At 34.5% G+C, this 18,313-nt stretch overlaps 1 protein-coding gene across 1 annotated transcript in view; it reads left to right on the forward strand.

Moving 5' to 3' along the window:
* Nucleotides 1–17,640, forward strand: part of Trhde (thyrotropin releasing hormone degrading enzyme) — a 367,467-nt gene extending 349,827 nt beyond the window's left edge. The window contains exons 16-19 of the mRNA XM_047548697.1: nt 5,078–5,245; nt 5,778–5,918; nt 9,250–9,331; nt 14,885–17,640. Of these exons, the coding sequence (XP_047404653.1) occupies nt 5,078–5,245; nt 5,778–5,918; nt 9,250–9,331; nt 14,885–15,028 (535 nt within the window). The 3' untranslated portion in view covers nt 15,029–17,640. The remainder of the gene's footprint in view (nt 1–5,077; nt 5,246–5,777; nt 5,919–9,249; nt 9,332–14,884) is intronic.
* Nucleotides 17,641–18,313: the final 673 nt, after the last annotated feature.

Raw genomic sequence — 18,313 nt, forward strand, 5'->3', positions numbered from 1 at the left:
AATGGAAGTCATTGGGAATTGAGGGCCCTTGACATATTCAGTGCTTACCAATCTTGTTTTATTTTCAGTGATGAGTAAAAATGATCTCGTGAACTGTGCATTGATTCTTTATCTAGTGGATGGGTATGGAAGATGAGGAATTGATGGAGTGGGAAGAGATGCTAGAAAATCATGGCAATATTCTTGGACTAATCAGCTCTGTCTTTGCTCTCCAAGGAGCCATATAGAACTCATGCAATTGTTCTTCCTAGCATCGGCTAATAGAGCCATTTCTTTCCTGAGATTTGGTGGATTTGTACCTGAGACTGAGGATTATTTTCACTGTACCATCAAAATACTTCACACCATTTATGGAAACATCTGTGTATTTCATTTCCATAATAATCTAATCTGATACATCCACTATGTGTGGAGATCACTGCTGACAAGACTGAAACATGACCTGATGTTTCTTGCAAAACACATGGAGATTTTTGCAGTAATCCTCTTAGTTTGAAGAGGCAGATACAGATGTAGAATCTTCCCCTATTCAAGGCAGCTTTGCCTTTAAAGCCCTGCCCACAAAAATTGTGTTAGTTTTCTTTAGATTCTTGGTCATTTTAACAACTACAGTACTGCTGAATGTCTTTCAAAATTTGTTCTCAATGCCCTGTCCAGCTTGCCACATAGTAGCTACTTTGGTGTGTTACTAACCCGTGTTCTTGCCTGTCACCCAGAGGTGGTGTTTTAGTATCACCTTGCTAATTACTGTGAACATAATGAATACTGTTGTTGGAAATCCAGTCTTACCAGCATCAAATATTTCTCGAAGATGACTGATTAATCTTTGTGTGTGTGTGTCCTTAAAGTAGTTAAAAATGGGTTAGAGGTGACATCTGTGGCCTGCTTAATTTTCAAAGGATTATATGTTGAATGCATTGGTATTACTCTGGTTAGCCATGGGGCTTGGCAGTTGTACTCTCTTAAAGAATATAGTAATTTTGGGTTTAAGTCAGAGGATGTTGAAATAGGGAGCTCTTCATCCTCTCTCGCCTGGCAAACATACCAATTCCTCAACAATTCACTTTGGAAGCCATTTAGAAACTAATTGAAAGACTCCATAACTGTTGATAACTATAAAGCCAGAATGATCAAAATCAGATGGGTGATTCAGGATATAATTCATCAGAATCTCTATCCTGGGAATAGCATCATATGATCAGGAAGAGACTCGCTAGGTCCTAACTTCTCCTGGGGAAGAAGAAGGGCTAGTTCATGATTCATGTCTCTTGTACCCCAACTTTTCCCAGGGGGCTCCCCAGAGGACTGGTTTCTATCTTGCCTGTCATGGAGCTCTAAAGGGTCTGGCACAAGTCTACCCACCTGAGGGAGAATGAAGATGGTAGCTTAAACTCTTGACACCATAGATTCTCCACTTGCTCAGCAGAGCGAGCAGATGCAAAGAAAATCCCAATTCTCAGTTACCTCCTAGGAAGGTAAAGATTCCATTTGTGCATCTAATACCCTAACTTCTTCAAGACTTCCCAGAGAACTAGCATCTGCTTTACCAGTTTTGGAGCTCTAACAGCTCTGACACTGTCAAGCCACCTGAGGAAGGACAGACAGCAGTTTGGATTAGAAAATGCCATAAATATTTCCTGTTGCTCAGCACAGAGCAAATGTGGGTGGAGGGGTATGAGGTGAGGGGGATTCCATCTCCTGGTTTCTTCCTGGGGAGTGAAAGAGTTGACCTGTATATTGTTCTCCCATTTCTCTGAGGCTGTTCAATGAACGAACATCCTATTTACCAGTGCCGGAGTTCTGACAGATCTGATGCACCCAGGGGATTACAAATGGGTTGGACTCTTAGGTGCCTCAGATCCACCTCTAGCTCAGCCAGAATAAGCAGTCAAAAACCACAGCTTCCTGCTTCTCTACGAGAACAGAAAGGACTAGTAAAGGTCCCCAGAATCTCTGGCCAGGCTGATAGGTGGGGGTCTTCTCCTGAATGAGGCTATCCTTTAAACTGGAAGGGCCTGATGTGCAGATGCTAACACAAAGTAAAGGAAAAATGAAGAATCAGGCCAAGATAGTCCCAAAACAGGAATAAGGTCAGTCTTCAGAAATTGAATCTAATGAAACAGAGTTACATGATTTACCTGACAGAGAATTCAAAATAACTCACAAAGAAACTCACTGAAGTTAAGAGAAAAATGCAAGAAATACAACAAAAAGATAAAGTGCATTTTAAAAGTACCAAACAGATCATAGAACTGCAAAACACAATAATGAAACAAAAACATTCACCAGCAGCATTCAACAACAGAACAGATCATGCAGAAGGATCATCAAACTCAGAGATAATTAATTGGAATTCCATCAAAGGAGAAAAAAAATCTTAAAAAATGAAAAGAAGTGAAAGAAACTTAAGAAATATATAGTATACACCATCAAGCAGACCAAATATATACATTATGAAGGTCTTAGAAGCAGAAGATAGAAAGAACTAGAAAGTTCAAGACAGAACAAATGAAAACTTTGTAGATCTATGGAAGGAAATGGACATCCAGATCTAAGACAACCAAGGACACTGAATAAGTTAATTCCAAAGAAATGTATACCAAGATACATTATAATTATTGCCATTAGTCATCTCTATGCTGGAAATAATAGGAAAGACTTTTATGTACTGAACATTCTGACTTGCTATATTCTTTTTATATATAAAATATTCTCTCACAAAACAGCCCCTTCTATTGCAGAGAAGTTGATAACATGTTATAAAGATATAGATATAATAATAATAATAACTAATAATTCAGATATAGAATAAAATAAGACATGTAACTAGAACACAGTATTGCACCCAAAATGTTATTTTTTACTTCTAATGCTGCTTTAGCCCGTTTTCAGGACTTTGGGCAGACTGAACCACTTACTTGTTTGTATATGTGTCTTATACAGCTCAGCATCCACCAGTAGCGGATACTGGATAATGAATGTTTGGACCTTTACTACTGACTATAGTATGTGTGTAGCACTCAAGATCTTTCTAGGGAATGTGGTTTCATTTTTTGTTGTTGTTGTTTCTTCTTCTTCTTCTTCTTCTTCTTCTTCTTCTTCTTCTTCCTCCTCCTCCTCCTTCTCCTCCTCCTCCTCCTCCTCCCTCTCCTCTTCTTCCTCCTCTTCCTCCTTCTCTTCCTCCTCCCCCTCTTCCTCCTTCTCTTCCTCTTCCCCCTCTTCCTCTTTCTCTTCTTCTCCTGCTCTTCCTCCTCCCTGGTTCCCCTCTCCACTCTCCCTCATCCCCTCCCTCCTCCTCCTCTTCTCCCTCCTCTTCTTCTCCCTCCTCCTTCTCCTTCCTGTAGGGAGATTGGTTCTATAGGTGAGCACAAACCTAACTCAGAGTTCAATCCCTATTCTCTCTGGCACACGGATAGCTTAATAAAGTTATCTTCAAAGGTAAACTATTACTGGCATTCCCAGTACTAAGAAAATATTCATTGGTTGATGACTTAGTGATTTCAGTATATATTTTGTTGTTTTTCATACAAGTGTCTATATGAATATCTTGGCCAATGTCATACAGTAATACAGGTTTGGGTTCTGTGCCCTGTAATATTTGGAGGATGATCATGGATTTAAAAAAAAAAAGATTGGATCTCTTAACTTCCTTATTGAAGTTACTAAAGACAAATGCATCTCTGTGATCTTAAGATGCATTTACTAGGAATGAGTACTTTCTTCATAATTTTGTGACAAGCTTTCCTTAGTGAATTCAGACATGCTCTGTGGCAACCTGTTCATAAACAGAGGGAAGAAATTATCAACCATTGGAAAGTCTTTTGCTGGTAACTTTCTACAGGAGTTCCAAGCAGAGATGGAAGATAAGAGAAGTTCTTTGATGGTTAAATGAATCAACAAAAGGCTTGCCTTCTAATACCACAAAAAAGGGTTTCAGTTAGCAAACTTAACTTTTCTCCATATACTTTAATTACTCATGAGGAAAGAGAGAGTAGTATAGGTATAGATTTTTCTGGGAAGCACGAAATTTGTATACTTCTTACAACTCTGCAGGTCTCCAGGATATCCTGATTGCAGCCCTCCTTGACTGCTAACAATGAGATGTGATCATCTCACTAGTGGCCATTCAGGCTTCCTCCTATTGTCTAAGTACTCGTATAACCATAACAGTGTTTGAACTATTAAGGTTCTAAGTCTTTAAAAGTCAGTGTCTCTTTCTGTTATCCAGAGGAGATAGTCTATAATTATTGGCCATATTTAAATTACAAATGAGAAACATTAATAATGAATTAATGAATATTGAAAAAAGCAGAATTACATTTTTAAGCATCAGAGTATTCCTTCAGAGAAATATTTTTGAAAGTCAGTAATTGTGGGGTATGTTACTGACACAGGAATAATAATTAATAAAAAGAATCACACTGGCAAAATTGACATGAAAATTTAAGATTTACAAAGAGCCAAGCCCAATTACATCCACTATTTCACACTCGAATATTTCATTTTGAATTTAGGTCATGATGTAATATATTTTTAATAGTCATTTTTCTAAACATGGAGAAAAAGAACTTTTGTTTTATTATGTTTATCATCTATATTTAGTCTTCTAGGTTATAAAACATGGAGAGCTGCTTGAGAAAATTACTTTTAAAGAAAGCTATCTAAGAATTTAAAGGGAAGTAGTTTTGTTTGTTCAAATTAATTAGTCTTCAATGAGAGCTATTTTGTCTTCTTGGGTTTATCAATTATGAGAGCAAAAAGTCTATTAATGTTATTGAAAACATAATGCAACTTGTTTTTATTCTTTTTTGAAGACTTTGTTACTATTTTTGCTTAAATATATAATTTTAAGAGTAGAAACAAAAATTGTATTCTAAGAATCCTTTGATACAGGCCATTATTTTATTTATGTCACTAATATTTTTTAATATTATTACTATAATACTATTCTCTTCAAGGTAAAATCTAATTAACAAAATCATCTTTTTAAAAAAACTATGGCAAAGCATTACCTGTCTTTATTTCAATGCTATGAAGCTTTTAATTAACAGAAAACCACCATGGGTTGCTTCTTTAGAATACCACTAAATGTTAGAGACATCGTCTACTGTACAGGAGTGTCACTACTGGATGAAGATGTTTGGGAATTCATATGGATGAAATTCCACTCCACCACAGCAGTTTCTGAAAAGAAGATATTGTTGGAGGCCTTAACTTGTAGTGATGACAGGAATTTATTGAATAGGTGGGTCAATCGATTTTCTAACTTTATATAATGAGATCATTCTCTGTTAATCAAACTTCCCTGAAGTTACTTTTATGTCCTTGAATAGATGTTACTCTAAACTTTATCTTCCTAAAGATAAAAAATATATATATATCATGTTAACCTTATTGAAGTAACTTGGCTTGAGAAATCACTTGCTTAATGATTAATGATATTATGTAATTTAAAAATGTCTGTAAGAAAATATCTTATTATAAAAGGAAATATTACTAAAAGAATTTTAAAAGGGTATTCTGTGTATAAAATCAGAATTTTGATTTCCCATTCCAATGTATATTTTTAGAGTTTAATTAATATGATAAAGCACTATTAATTTGACCTTCCCCCTTATATAAACCAAAATTAGTTCCATTGTTAAATTCATATTAAGGAAGTTACACTGGACTATTCTTTTGAAGAATATGACAAACTAGATCATGTAATTTTTGTACAATTATAAAGATGTTTAAATCATTGGACTAAAAATTTCTCTACAATTCTTTCCTTATAGGCTTCTAAATCTGTCTCTGAATTCTGAGGTGGTACTGGATCAAGATGCAATTGATGTCATAATTCATGTAGCTCGGAATCCCCATGGTCGAGACCTTGCCTGGAAGTTTTTTAGAGATAAATGGAAGATATTAAATACCAGGTAGAAAGAAGAATTTGATCATTCATACCTGAAAGAGTAAATTAAAGCTGACATACGAGAAATAATAGGTCCAAGTTTTGTGATAGAGTTTAGATTCAAATAATAGGATTACATTACAACATAGTCAACCAAGATGGGTGTTGCCACTTCTATGCAACTCCTTCTGTTTAAATGATTCTCTAACATTATTAATTTGTTAAAGGTTAGTAGCCTTGATTAATAATATGTGTACACACAGATAGTGTAAAATGTTTAGCAGAGCTGTTTTTTAGAATATTTATCACTGTTCAAAATTGAAGAGATTATAAAACTCCTATATCCAGAATGTGTTATAGGAAAATGATTTATAAATCAGATATAAGTGGTATTATAACAAGAAACTCTGTTTTGGTAGAATTGTTTTAAATTTCTTTTAAATAAAAATATTATCAAGCATCTAAATAAAACCATGATGTAGAGAAGAACGATTAATCATATCAATCATTGTGTGGTCCCTCTTGCAGTAGAATTCATTCTCAGGATATCTTGTTTCACAGCAAGAGTTTTTCATCTTCAATATTAGAAAAATTTTCATTATGTATTTAAATCTATTATAATCTATGCTAATTTATTACTCTGATAATCTCTATGGTATCTTAAAATTAAATTTATTATGGAGCATATAAATGCTGCATGTTCTTCTAAAACATAACTCTTCCCAGGTAGTAAGCAGACTTACTGTTCTGTCAAAAACTGATATAAAAACTATTTAAGCACACCTTTATTAGTTGTCCTGGTATAATGAGTTCAACTGGAATGGGTATGGCATATTAAAGCACATTTCTATCTACAGATATTTCACTGAGAGAGAGCACTGATATTCCTATAAGGCACATTGACTTTTTCTATACTCTCAGTTTAGAACTTGGAATGATTAGAATATTAAAGCATGTTTTGCTGTCATGCATATAATAGTGTGTATACTCATCCAGCCAAAGTGAAATTAATATACACACAACAGCTCCTATCCCACAATGTCCACAATACAGAGTATCTCTGATTTTATAGTTGAGAGCTCAGTAGAATGTATCTGTGGGCACAGATAGTTTATTACTTTCTCAGAAATATTAGTAGTAGCTTATTTTCCCTCCTTTCTTACTCCTCCCTGTCCATGATTTCTATCCAAAAGATAAAGTGGTTGAGGCTTCAGTGTCTATAAATACAGTAGTGCTTTTCTTGTCTTTATCTTCAACTCCTCTGTCAGTCCTTGAATGTTGGAGTTTGTGGGGTCCTGCCCAATATATTCTTTTCTTCACCTTCTGCAGATTCTTCCTGATTTAAGTTGTTATCTATTCTTACAGTCACTCCCAAATCTTCATCTCACATTTAACCTAGATATTCCCATATGATAGGCAATCTCTCCTCGAGGTCCCTATTGGGGTGTGACTGCAAAACTAAAGTCATCATTTTCCCCTGGTCTTCCTTTTCAATAGACCCTGTAGTCAATCAGCAATTGCTGAAGCCACATACCTGGAAGTCTACATAGGCCTCCCTCTTTTCCTAGCCATATTTATCAGTTAGGCTTTAGGTCTTGTCAATTTAAGAATTTCTGAGTTTTTTTTAATTCTTCCTCTGCTTTCCTGCTACCACTACCCTAATGCAGGTTCTACTTTCCTACAGCACTGTTAAAATAGCCTCTGTCTTTCTGCCTCTCTAATTATACTCACCAACACACACACACACACACACACGCACACACACACACACCACACACACACACACACACACACACACACACACACACACACGCCTCTTCCCTTTGTCACAAGAATTCTGAAAAGCAAGCATGATATTTCCCTAATTTAAAACTTTCCATGGTTCTGTGCCAGACTTACAATCTAAGCTCATTGATATGTCTTCTGCATACCTCCTAGTCCCTTGGTCTTCTGTTCCCAGCCTCACAGTTTATGCCCTCTTAATACCAAATTGCTTATTGTCTGTACACACCATGTTATTTCACATCTCCTTGCTTTTGTTTATGTCGGTCCTCTAAAATTACTTTCTCAAAACTGCACCATACTCAGTCTAGATGCATCATCTGCCAGAAGCCCACAGATCCCACAGATCCCACAGCACAAGAGATCTTCTCTAAACACTGTGTATAATATTATCAATGCCACAGTTAGTTACATTAAGTGGAAATTATCTGTTTACATTTCTAACTCTTCAACCAGATGGCTTAATACCTTCAAGGTATTACAGTCATGCCTTATTCCTCTTCATGTGAAGGTATAATTAACATTCCCTTAGAAAAAGAATTACATTCATTCAGGGTACTCTACTTCTTTAACCACATACTGATTACTAGTGGTCACTCATATTATTATTGAATGCTTGTTTGTTTGCTTTTGCTTAGCTAACTTTTTTCCAAAGAGTAATTCAATTTTAGAATTATAATAAGTTGTGGTTTCATTCAATTCAGCCCCTCATTTTGTATATGAGAAAACTTAAATTCCCCAGAAGCTAAATTACTTAAGGTCCCATAAGTTAGAGCAACATTAGAAAACCTCATGTGATGATGTGTATACATGTGCTTCCAAAAACCCAGAGTTTTGTTTTCAGTGTTCTTATCTTGTTTCTAAGAACATAATTCCCTGTGATAGGAATCCTTAGCATAGTAAATACAAATCAGTAAAATTAGAACCCCATTCACTAGTACGAACTGGCCATAAGTTAAATAATTGTGTTTGTGATGCAAGAATATGCAATCCAAATAAACAACTAGATATTTTATTTTAATAGTCTTATGAAAATAATGCTAATATTTTGGGAACATTTCTGAGAAATTTGATTGTAAGAATTAGGTAGGATAATACCAATTTCTTTTATGATTAATTAAATCCAAATATCTATGTGACATATTGATTATGCCAAGCTGGTCCTGTAGTCTTCTTTCCTTTGTTGGGATTCTTTTCTCTTACAGTGAGCTAAGTTGCTTTAGAGTTGAAAGTTCTAAAATTTCTCTTTCTCAATCCTTGGCTTGGAAATATAACAGTAATTCCTAAATCCAATTTTAGAGGACCCACATTTTTAAAAATTTGCTCCACCTTAGACTTCTCCAAAACACTGTGAGCCAAATAAGGTGGGATCTGATAGTTCCCATAGCCATAGCTCTTTGCATGTCTCTTGTCCCCAAAAGAAATGATCTTGAATGCTCAAAAATCTGGCAATCTCTGACAACCCGAGTGGAACAGACTGGAACCCTCTAGAAGGAACCTAAAGATATTTATAGTAGTATTATTAAATTCTACCTATATTGACATTAAGACTTTTTTTTCTTTTATCTTTTGAGGTATGGAGAAGCATTATTTATGAATTCCAAACTTATCAGTGGAGTTACAGAATTCCTTAATACTGAAGGTGAACTCAAAGAGGTAAATATTTTAAAATGAGTTCTAATTTTTTGTTTTATACACATAAAATTGCACATTAACTTTTGTTAGATGCACACCCTTTCCTTTTACATGCACACATCCTTGTTAAAGACTTCTTTATGGGGCTATAGCTCAGTTGTAGAGTGCTTGCCTTGCAAGCATGAGGCCCTGGGTTCAATCCCTAGCACTGAAAAAAAAAAAAGTGTTTTCTATTTGCAAAGGTGTTTCTAATATATTAAGCATTGAATGCCTGCAAAAAGTTTTTGAATGTAATGATTTCCAAAGTTGGGGGTCCCCAAATCTACTCCAGAAGGCTTTGATCCAGTCAGTCACTGGTCAGAAGATTCTATGAACCCACGTTTAGGACTCAGTAACCTACAAAACCATCATGTCAATGACTCAGTATTTGTATTGGGAAAAAGGTTGGTGTTAAGGTATAGAACATGAGTTTCACAGCTTTGTGGTCAGTCCTATGAAGACAACAGATAATAGAAGTGATAGTAATGTTTTGTGCTGTCCAGACTGTCATATGGAATGAAGTCATAGGTGTGGAAAGTCTTGTATCTGGCAATACGTATTAAAATTAATAGTTTCAATGTTTGCTTGGTATAATCACAGATGAATTTTATTAATAAAAATAAGCTTAACATTTTATGAACTAGGGTTCATGTTAGGAGTATCTAGCATTTCCTTTTTCCTCTGGTTTCTTTCTCTGAAAATATGAACTAGCTGGGTAGCCTCCTGCCCTCTTAACTCACATACTAACAGAGAGAGATGTGAAATGGAGAGAATTAAGCAGGTAGGAAAAAGGGACAAAATATAGATTCTTTTGATTAATTATAATGAAATGAGCTTCAAACACCTACTGCCTTTTCCTCCGCTGTTCTGTATTATAAAATACAGCTGAAAATTGTCATTGAGGCTCATGGTTTCCTCAGTTTCCGCTGACAGACTGCCTAAAGCTATGACCCAGAGTTAATTCCATCAAGCAGCATTCTCCTAGGGCATCAATCCTGGCACCATCCTTAATATCTTCTATATTGCCCAATTTCCTGAGATCACCCCCATGCACTAACTTGGATTCTGTTGCACCTTGAACTAAGCTAAGCTAAGGCTTGGATTGTAATGATTTGAAATTCTGCCTTTATCCCTGCTATGTGTGTTCCCAACCCTGAAGGATTTAACTTTGAAATCCCAGAACATTTTTCCACTATTTTTTTTAAATAAAAGAACTTAAATGGAAAGGCCTTTTTCAAATCCATAGGAAATAGAAAGAACAATTAAATTAATGATGGCTTCCAGTTTTCTCTATATTTAAATGAAATACTTTAAGTATTATGATTTTACAGTCAATAGTCTGGGAATAAAAGACATATTTAGTCATAATCTGTGTGGCCATTCCAGTGAACACAGGAGGGAAATCTCTCTCTTCTTCCTCCTCCCCTCTTCACCCCATCTTGCTTCTTTCCCTCTCCTCTTCTCTGTCCTCTCCTCTCTTCCATCCCCTTTTATCCCACCTATCTCCTTTCTCTCCTTCCATTTTCCTTCTTCTCCCTTTTCTCTTATTCTGTCTCTTTCATATTTTTCTTAACTTGCTAATTCTCAGGCCATGAAAAAGAATATCTTTTAAATGGCTATTTAATTATTTTATCACATATTGACCATTTTGTTTTACATGTTATACATTTTAATTTTTACCCTGTTGCAAATTGCCACTTCAGATGTTCCAAGGTGCCCCTATCATGAGAAGTTCAAAACCAAAATTAAATTGTGACTTTTATTCCATTATCTACAAAGGAGCTAATTTCACAATGCAGACTCACAGTGGAATGAGGGATGAATCCCTTCACTGCTGACTTACTTGCTCTGACTTTTTAGTTTAACCATTTCTTCCAAAGTCTTTTACATACTTTCAAACTCTTTACTGTTGTCTGTAGGAATGAGGCTCATATTTTTCAGGTAGGGTGGGGGATTCAATTTGTATTGAGACAATCCCCCTTTCTTAAATTAGAAAGGGCTAAGTAAAATCCACTCAAATGATTCCGTTTGAGCCTCATAAACAGAAAACCCAATGTGCTCCCTTGGGGTATAGCATTTTCAAGGATTCATAGATCAAAAGGGAATCACATTTATGAATTCTGAAAACTCTTTTGATATTTTAATGATCCTCATCAGCTTTAGGGGCATTTCATAGGAAATTTCTATTATTCTGTGGTCCTTCCCCTAAACTGCACTCTAGTACCTGAAACTGAAGGGTCCCTTTAATTACATGGATCTAGTAGTTTGAACTATATTTCTTCTTGAGGTATCCATCATTCCTTAACTTTAAGTTAATGGAGATATAGCCTCTTGGAACCTTAGAGGCTCCTGTCACTTTTCCACACTGATGTTCAATAATCAACACTTTCATGTACCTGTTGATAAACAATACTGTTTGAGAGGAATACAGATCTTTTGTATCCCAGATATCTCATTTACCCATGTAATGTTGAAGACATATGTCTCATACTAGGACAATGGCTAATTCTATTTATTTATATAGTTACTAACAGCATATTATATAATTCACTCTACAGATAATTTACTTTATAATGTTGGGGTCTATAGTATCCTGACAGATATTTTAATGCATTTTAATATTTTAAAATATTTTAATATTTTAATGTATAAATACATGTGCCTAGAAATTTTATGCTAGGAAAATCAGTGAGCACAAACACCACTGACATTTTACTAAATGTTATTTAATAGAAGTGTCTAAACCTGTAGCATATAAAATAAAGCATAACAAAGCATAAATATCTAGAAAACATGATAAAAAATAATAGCAGCAAAACAACAACAAAACCTCCCAGAGAACTGGACAGACAAGCAAACTGGAGTAACAAATGACTTACTCATCTTCCCCAAGCTCTGTAAATTGAGAAGTGAGGCAGGGTCTGTAAGGTACTGCAGTCTCACTCTAGTACCTGTTAGATGTCTGTTCTGATCAGTTTGTCACAAGAACTATGGAGTAATATGGCCCTGAGGTCAATTTGTGGCAACCATGGAAAGTGAACCAGATGTGTTCTGATGAATAAGCTACTCAAGATGTTGTATGAATCACCTCAGGTGCTCACAAGGGAAGTATTTGGTACACTTAACTAGTGATTTAAGAAATGAACCTCTAGAGACCCACCAGTTACATTGTCTATTGAGAGTTCTCATGTAAGATAATTTAACCTACCATCTTGTGTCAATAATGTGTTCATATTGAAATCCATAATTTGCCTTTGAGGACAACTTAAGAATTTTTCTTCATATGTTCAGGCTGGCTTCATGAAGAGTCCAAGAGCACATGCCAAAAAGTTAAGGTTGCAAAAGAGGTTGATCACCATCTGGCATATTCCACACCCAGGAAAAAAAATCACCATGGAAAACATATTTTAAAATTATATACTTTTGATTGACAAATAATATGTGAATAGTGACACTATAATGTCATGTTTTTCTAATAAATTAAAACGCAAAATCTAAAACCAAAATGTCTTATTTGCTGCTTTATGGAAAGAGATCTGATGAATATAAACCATAAGTATGTAAATACAAATGTATCATTATTTTAATTAGCTAAAGATTCAAATTATGATTCAAGATTTCCATTAGACTTCTCTTTCTGTGTGTGTGTGTGTGTGTGTGTGTGTGTGTGTGTGTGTGTGTGGCAGTGCCTGGAATATTAGACATACTTAGTAAATTCCAATCCCCTCCTTCTTTCTTTTTTACTTTAATATATATATAAATGTGGTCAAATATCATATCTGTTTTTAGGACAGCACCAGTAATTATTAGTTAAGCATTGATATTTTACATGCTTGTTATAAAAGCACAATGATTTTGAAGTCTCCTCAAGGCTATAGCTGAGATATGATTATTTGTTGTTGATATTGCCAGACACAAGAGTTTTGTGGAAAAACAGATGATAGACTTCGAAAGAACCCAGCAGTATCATGTAATCAAAGAAACACCATCTTAGACTAAGCTCTACATGGATTAAATTCCAAATTATTTTAGAAAGGTATAATTAGCTGAATATTATACACCCCCACCCCATCTTCCCTGTCCCTGAGCCTGTCGTGATGCACCATATCTCCTTTTGGCTACTTACTCCCCATGGGTCACCATCTGATGAATCACACCCCACACTAATTCTAGCATGTAACATCTCTGTGTTGCAGGTTGATTTTTCACATTTGTCTGTGAACATTGCAATTGTTGGTTGGTTGGTTGACAGTTTCTAAAGACATACTAGCAGAAGGAAAACCTCTACTATTTAATCTTGAAGAACAGTCTCTGAGTTTTTCCAGAATATGTAGACTCTTGAAATAAATTCTCATATCAATAAAAATTATAGAAAAAGCACTTTAAAATTCTAACTTAAATGCTTAAAGTCTCTAGCTGAATGAGACCATATTTCTCCTTCATTCTTTCTAAATCTAGTTACTCGGCTGATTGGAATGTCATTTATCATCCAGTTTGCATAGCACCATTACTTTTTTCCACCACCCAATAACTTTGGTAATCCCTTGACATTGAAGATAGTGTCAAGCCCTATACTGCTTATTTGTAGAAGATGAAGAATAATTTTATTTCTACACACAAAGAGTGAACTTTAATCCTATGTTCAGTTCATAAGGCTCTTTTATACATTGAATAATCCTACAATTAGAACTAGTCTTTGTCACAATTTCATCAACCTATTTTGAAAAAAAAATTAAGTATTTCAGTTTTAATATTTATTGATGATGAGAAGTTGAATTTGGAGTCATTTATACTATCCACTTTTCCTTTTTTTTCTTTTTCATTTAATAATCATATCATACCTATTTGATACAACACATTATATTTTTCATTACTAAACTTACTCCACTGTATTAAAATAAACACCAATGTTTGAAATGAGTTTTGTAAATGAGATTTTATTCAAGAGGCAGCCAAGGGCAAAGAGGTGAGAGAGACCAGCTCTCAATTATGCTTTCCCTTAGAGGGGTATTTATGGGATGAAGAAACACCTCGATGTAAAGTGTGGGGAACAGTGATCTGTCTACAAATAGTCACTCCAGAGCTCTTCAGCTCTTCATCATTTTCTTCATGCATGAAGAAAATGATGGTGTCAGCATGATCTTAGAATGGAGTTTTTGGTCCTCTGACATCAGAAGGTCACCCATTGGACACTTGCTCAGTCCCAAGTGAAGAGGTGGTGGTTTCAACAAAAGTAGCCTTCAAGTCCCTGCAAAGTAACCTAGGCTACTGTTGTCATCATGGCCCACAGTGTTAGCTACAGCAGAGTTGGAGGGAGACTAATAATATGTGGCTGAACTGCATGACCTCCAAAGTGAGGGATTTTCAAGTTAACTAAAAACCAGTAACTAGAGGCAATTAAAGTTAGGGGGCTTATCAGTTTACCCTTGGTTTCAATTGTGACACTTTTGTTTCAAAAGGATTCTTGTTCAAATATGCTGTTCATGAGTTAATTTAAAGACATGCAGCCTTATCATTTTAAATTTCTGTTTCCAGCTGAAGAATTTCATGAAGAGCTATGATGGGGTAGCTACTGCTTCTTTCTCACGTGCTGTGGAAACTGTTGAAGCCAATGTGCGCTGGAAAATGCTTTATCAAGATGAGCTCTTCCAATGGCTGGGGAAAGCTCTGAGGCACTAATATGTGTCTCTTATAAACAATTTGACTCAATCGACTCAGATTTTTGGGAGAGGACCTGTTTTATGTGGAATGAGGAAAACACGCTGTGTAGAAAATGGCCAGATTTTCAGTGTTAACATGTGGGAGGATTTTTTTTTTTAACTCTTTGGTTTGGGGGAGTAATTTTTGTTTCACTCATTCACTTCTGTTTCTTTATTGGGTATTCTTCTCTAAAGAAATTCTTGCAAGTGAAACTTGCCATGGTTGCTTCAGCTGTACATTCCTTGCTGTTACAGGACCAAATATGATAGTGGTGCATGTTGATGTTGCAGTTTGGAAAAAAAAAAATATTCAGAATATTCTGTGCATGGATGTGTGGTCCTGCCTGTGTTCCAGCATGCTTATTTAAAATGTCCAATGTTGTATGTGAGTATATGTTCCATCCAGGATGGGCATTATGCAAAAGCACAAAGATTATCTATGACAATCAGTGTTGCTCCTGAAAGAAAAACTAAAAAGGGTAGTTATATTCTCAGTGTTAGACAATGGGAGAGTTAAAATAGCCCTTTAAGTGAACAGTGTCATTTATTTCACACTTGGATTGTCTGGCAATGATTACTGTGTTGCTAACTCATTTTCTTTGAGTTCAAGCTCTGTATACATTTAAAAAGGTATAGATAGTGTATACATATTTATATTATATAGGGAAGCCCCATATGTATATAGTATGTTGTACACTGCACACGTGCAAAGAATCTCTTAGATCAAAGAAAATTTATCTCTTTTTATAAATGTATGGATGTTTGGAAAAAGGTTAAAGGAATTTATCTCAACATTATCCTTCCTATTTCCTAACTAAATTTATTAACTTATTTTTCATTTACTTTCTGAAGTATGGCTTACTCTACTATATGAAGATGAATTCCAACAAAATTTATTGTGTAACACCTTCTTCTGACTCTCCTAAGTCAGTGGCAACCGTGCATATAGATGTGTCATCATTGGGTCGGACGTTCTATTGAGTATAATAATTGTGTAAACTTAGTATTGCCAATACTGAGAAAGTGTTTATTTTCCATCTTGTTTGTCCATCTCGCGTTGGAGAGTTAAAACTCCTCCCTGTGTGTTGGTCTTTGTGTCTGTGTTGCTCCAATCCTCCATTAAGCAACCATACCTCAATAGGTCTATTAGCATTTAATGACCTTTTATGCCACTTGTGCCATCCCTTGAGATAGGAAGTTTCTTTTCATGTGTTAATGTATAAAGTCTTTCCTTTAGTATTGACAACTCTACATGGGAATTTTGAATAACCATTGGCTTTGTGTTATGTAACACAAGTATTTTTAAATGATATTCTTACCCAGTAGGCCAGCTCTTCAAACATTTCTTAGATGCTTCAGAAAAGTTTACCATTATTAAATACCAATACAACTACTATACTTAAGCCACATTTTTGCAGACTACTTCCTATTTTCCCAAGGTGTTCCATTCCTTGAAATTTGCAAATCACTGAAACGTGTATTCTAAAATTAAGTCACTGAATACTGAAAAAACATTAGACATTTTATGAGACTGGAGCCATAGAATTATTTTAAGTTTATAGAAAAGAGGAGCAATTTCATAATCCATAGAATAAGTACCACCTAAAATTGAATTTTATCATTTAAGCAGGTACTACTTATTACTCATACCTAAATTTTTCAGCACTTCATTCAATTGAAATACATGAATTTTAAATATCATGTGTAGTCTTAATAAAACATGATGATGCTTCATATAAAATCTAAAACTTATACCACCTATCCAGAAGCAATGAAATCCAATTACTATGTGTAAAATTTACAAAGTCCTTAAGGGGCATGTTCTAAAACATGATGATATTATCACTTGCTGTGTAGGTCCCAGATATTCACAATATCACCTCTGAATTCATGTAAAAGAGATGATAAAAATTAGAGATGGATATTCTTGTTTTGTGTCATGAATCACTGATTCAAATTCCTAGTAGCTGTGGCATTTGTGTGTACGTGTGTGTGTGAAATCACCATCTTCAAATTTGAGTTAGAAGGGCTTTTATAGTTCTTTTTCCTCCCCACTGTTAATAATCATAATCCTCTTTCAGTATTTTAGTGGCCTTGAACAACTGGTTTAGCTACAATATCAAATCCCAAGTGTATAATTATGTGCAATGTTAATACCTCATATAATAATTGTTCAACAGTATAGTGGTACCAATGGCATTGAGATGACTTTTTTGTTCTACATATTTTTCAGTAATTTAACTTTCCAATGTTGAAATTATATCAGACTTTAACGTTTTTTAGTTGTTTTAATAAGTAATATTTTCAAAATAAAATAACCAATGATATCTCTTGGAATATTCTGTAAGATGTAGTTATAAAATTATATTTTCTACTTAGAGTTTTATCTTTTCTCTCTTCTTTGTCTGTTTTACAAATCAGATACATGAATGAAATCACGAATTGTCAAAAGTGTCCATCATCTAGTGTTAAAGATATACTGTGCTGATATATGTATAAGAACAAAACTTGTTTTCCATTAGAAAAGACCAAATTACTTACCACACCACAATGGGTATTAGTTGTTTCCAGGTGACATGTAAATAAAATGATTTCCCCATTTTTACACATTTTTTCCTTAAAAATTTCCTATAATCCTTAAAGTTTCTAAAATATATAATATCAACCTTTAAGGCTATGATGATTTGGTTCTTAAATTTCCATAACATGTATTTGAGCTGGACCTTAAACTCACTTTGGTTTATGGTATGTCCAGGATAATTACATCACAGAACTCGGATTTTTGTGTTAGTAAAATTTACAAATATTACAACTACTATTTTGGAAAGTTAAGTTTATGCCATGAACTTATAAATGCTTTTCATTTTCAAGAACTTTTGCACATGCTGTTTTATCTGACTCCTCAAAAAACACAAAATATTTTTAGCTCTTTATCCTAAAGATGAAACTGAGGCTTACAGTAGCAAAATGAGCTTTTAAAAACTGCTATTTTGGGAACAGATATAATAACCTAAGACTCAATATAACTTTTCTACAACTAAACTATAAATACAGATTTAAAATTCATCTACTGATTGCACTAATTGGTGATTTTGCAAATACTAGACCAACCTTAAAATACATAATTAAATATAACCACAATAATTACACTATTTCTTAAAGTATCTGATTCTAATTTGCATATTTTCAAGTAACTGAATGATAATGTTTGTCTGTATTTATTTTGGTCATTTTAAGTATTTGATATGAAAAAGTTAACATTTAT

Source organism: Sciurus carolinensis, chromosome 4 (genome assembly GCF_902686445.1).
Source record: "Sciurus carolinensis chromosome 4, mSciCar1.2, whole genome shotgun sequence".
Lineage (NCBI taxonomy): Eukaryota > Metazoa > Chordata > Mammalia > Rodentia > Sciuridae > Sciurus > Sciurus carolinensis.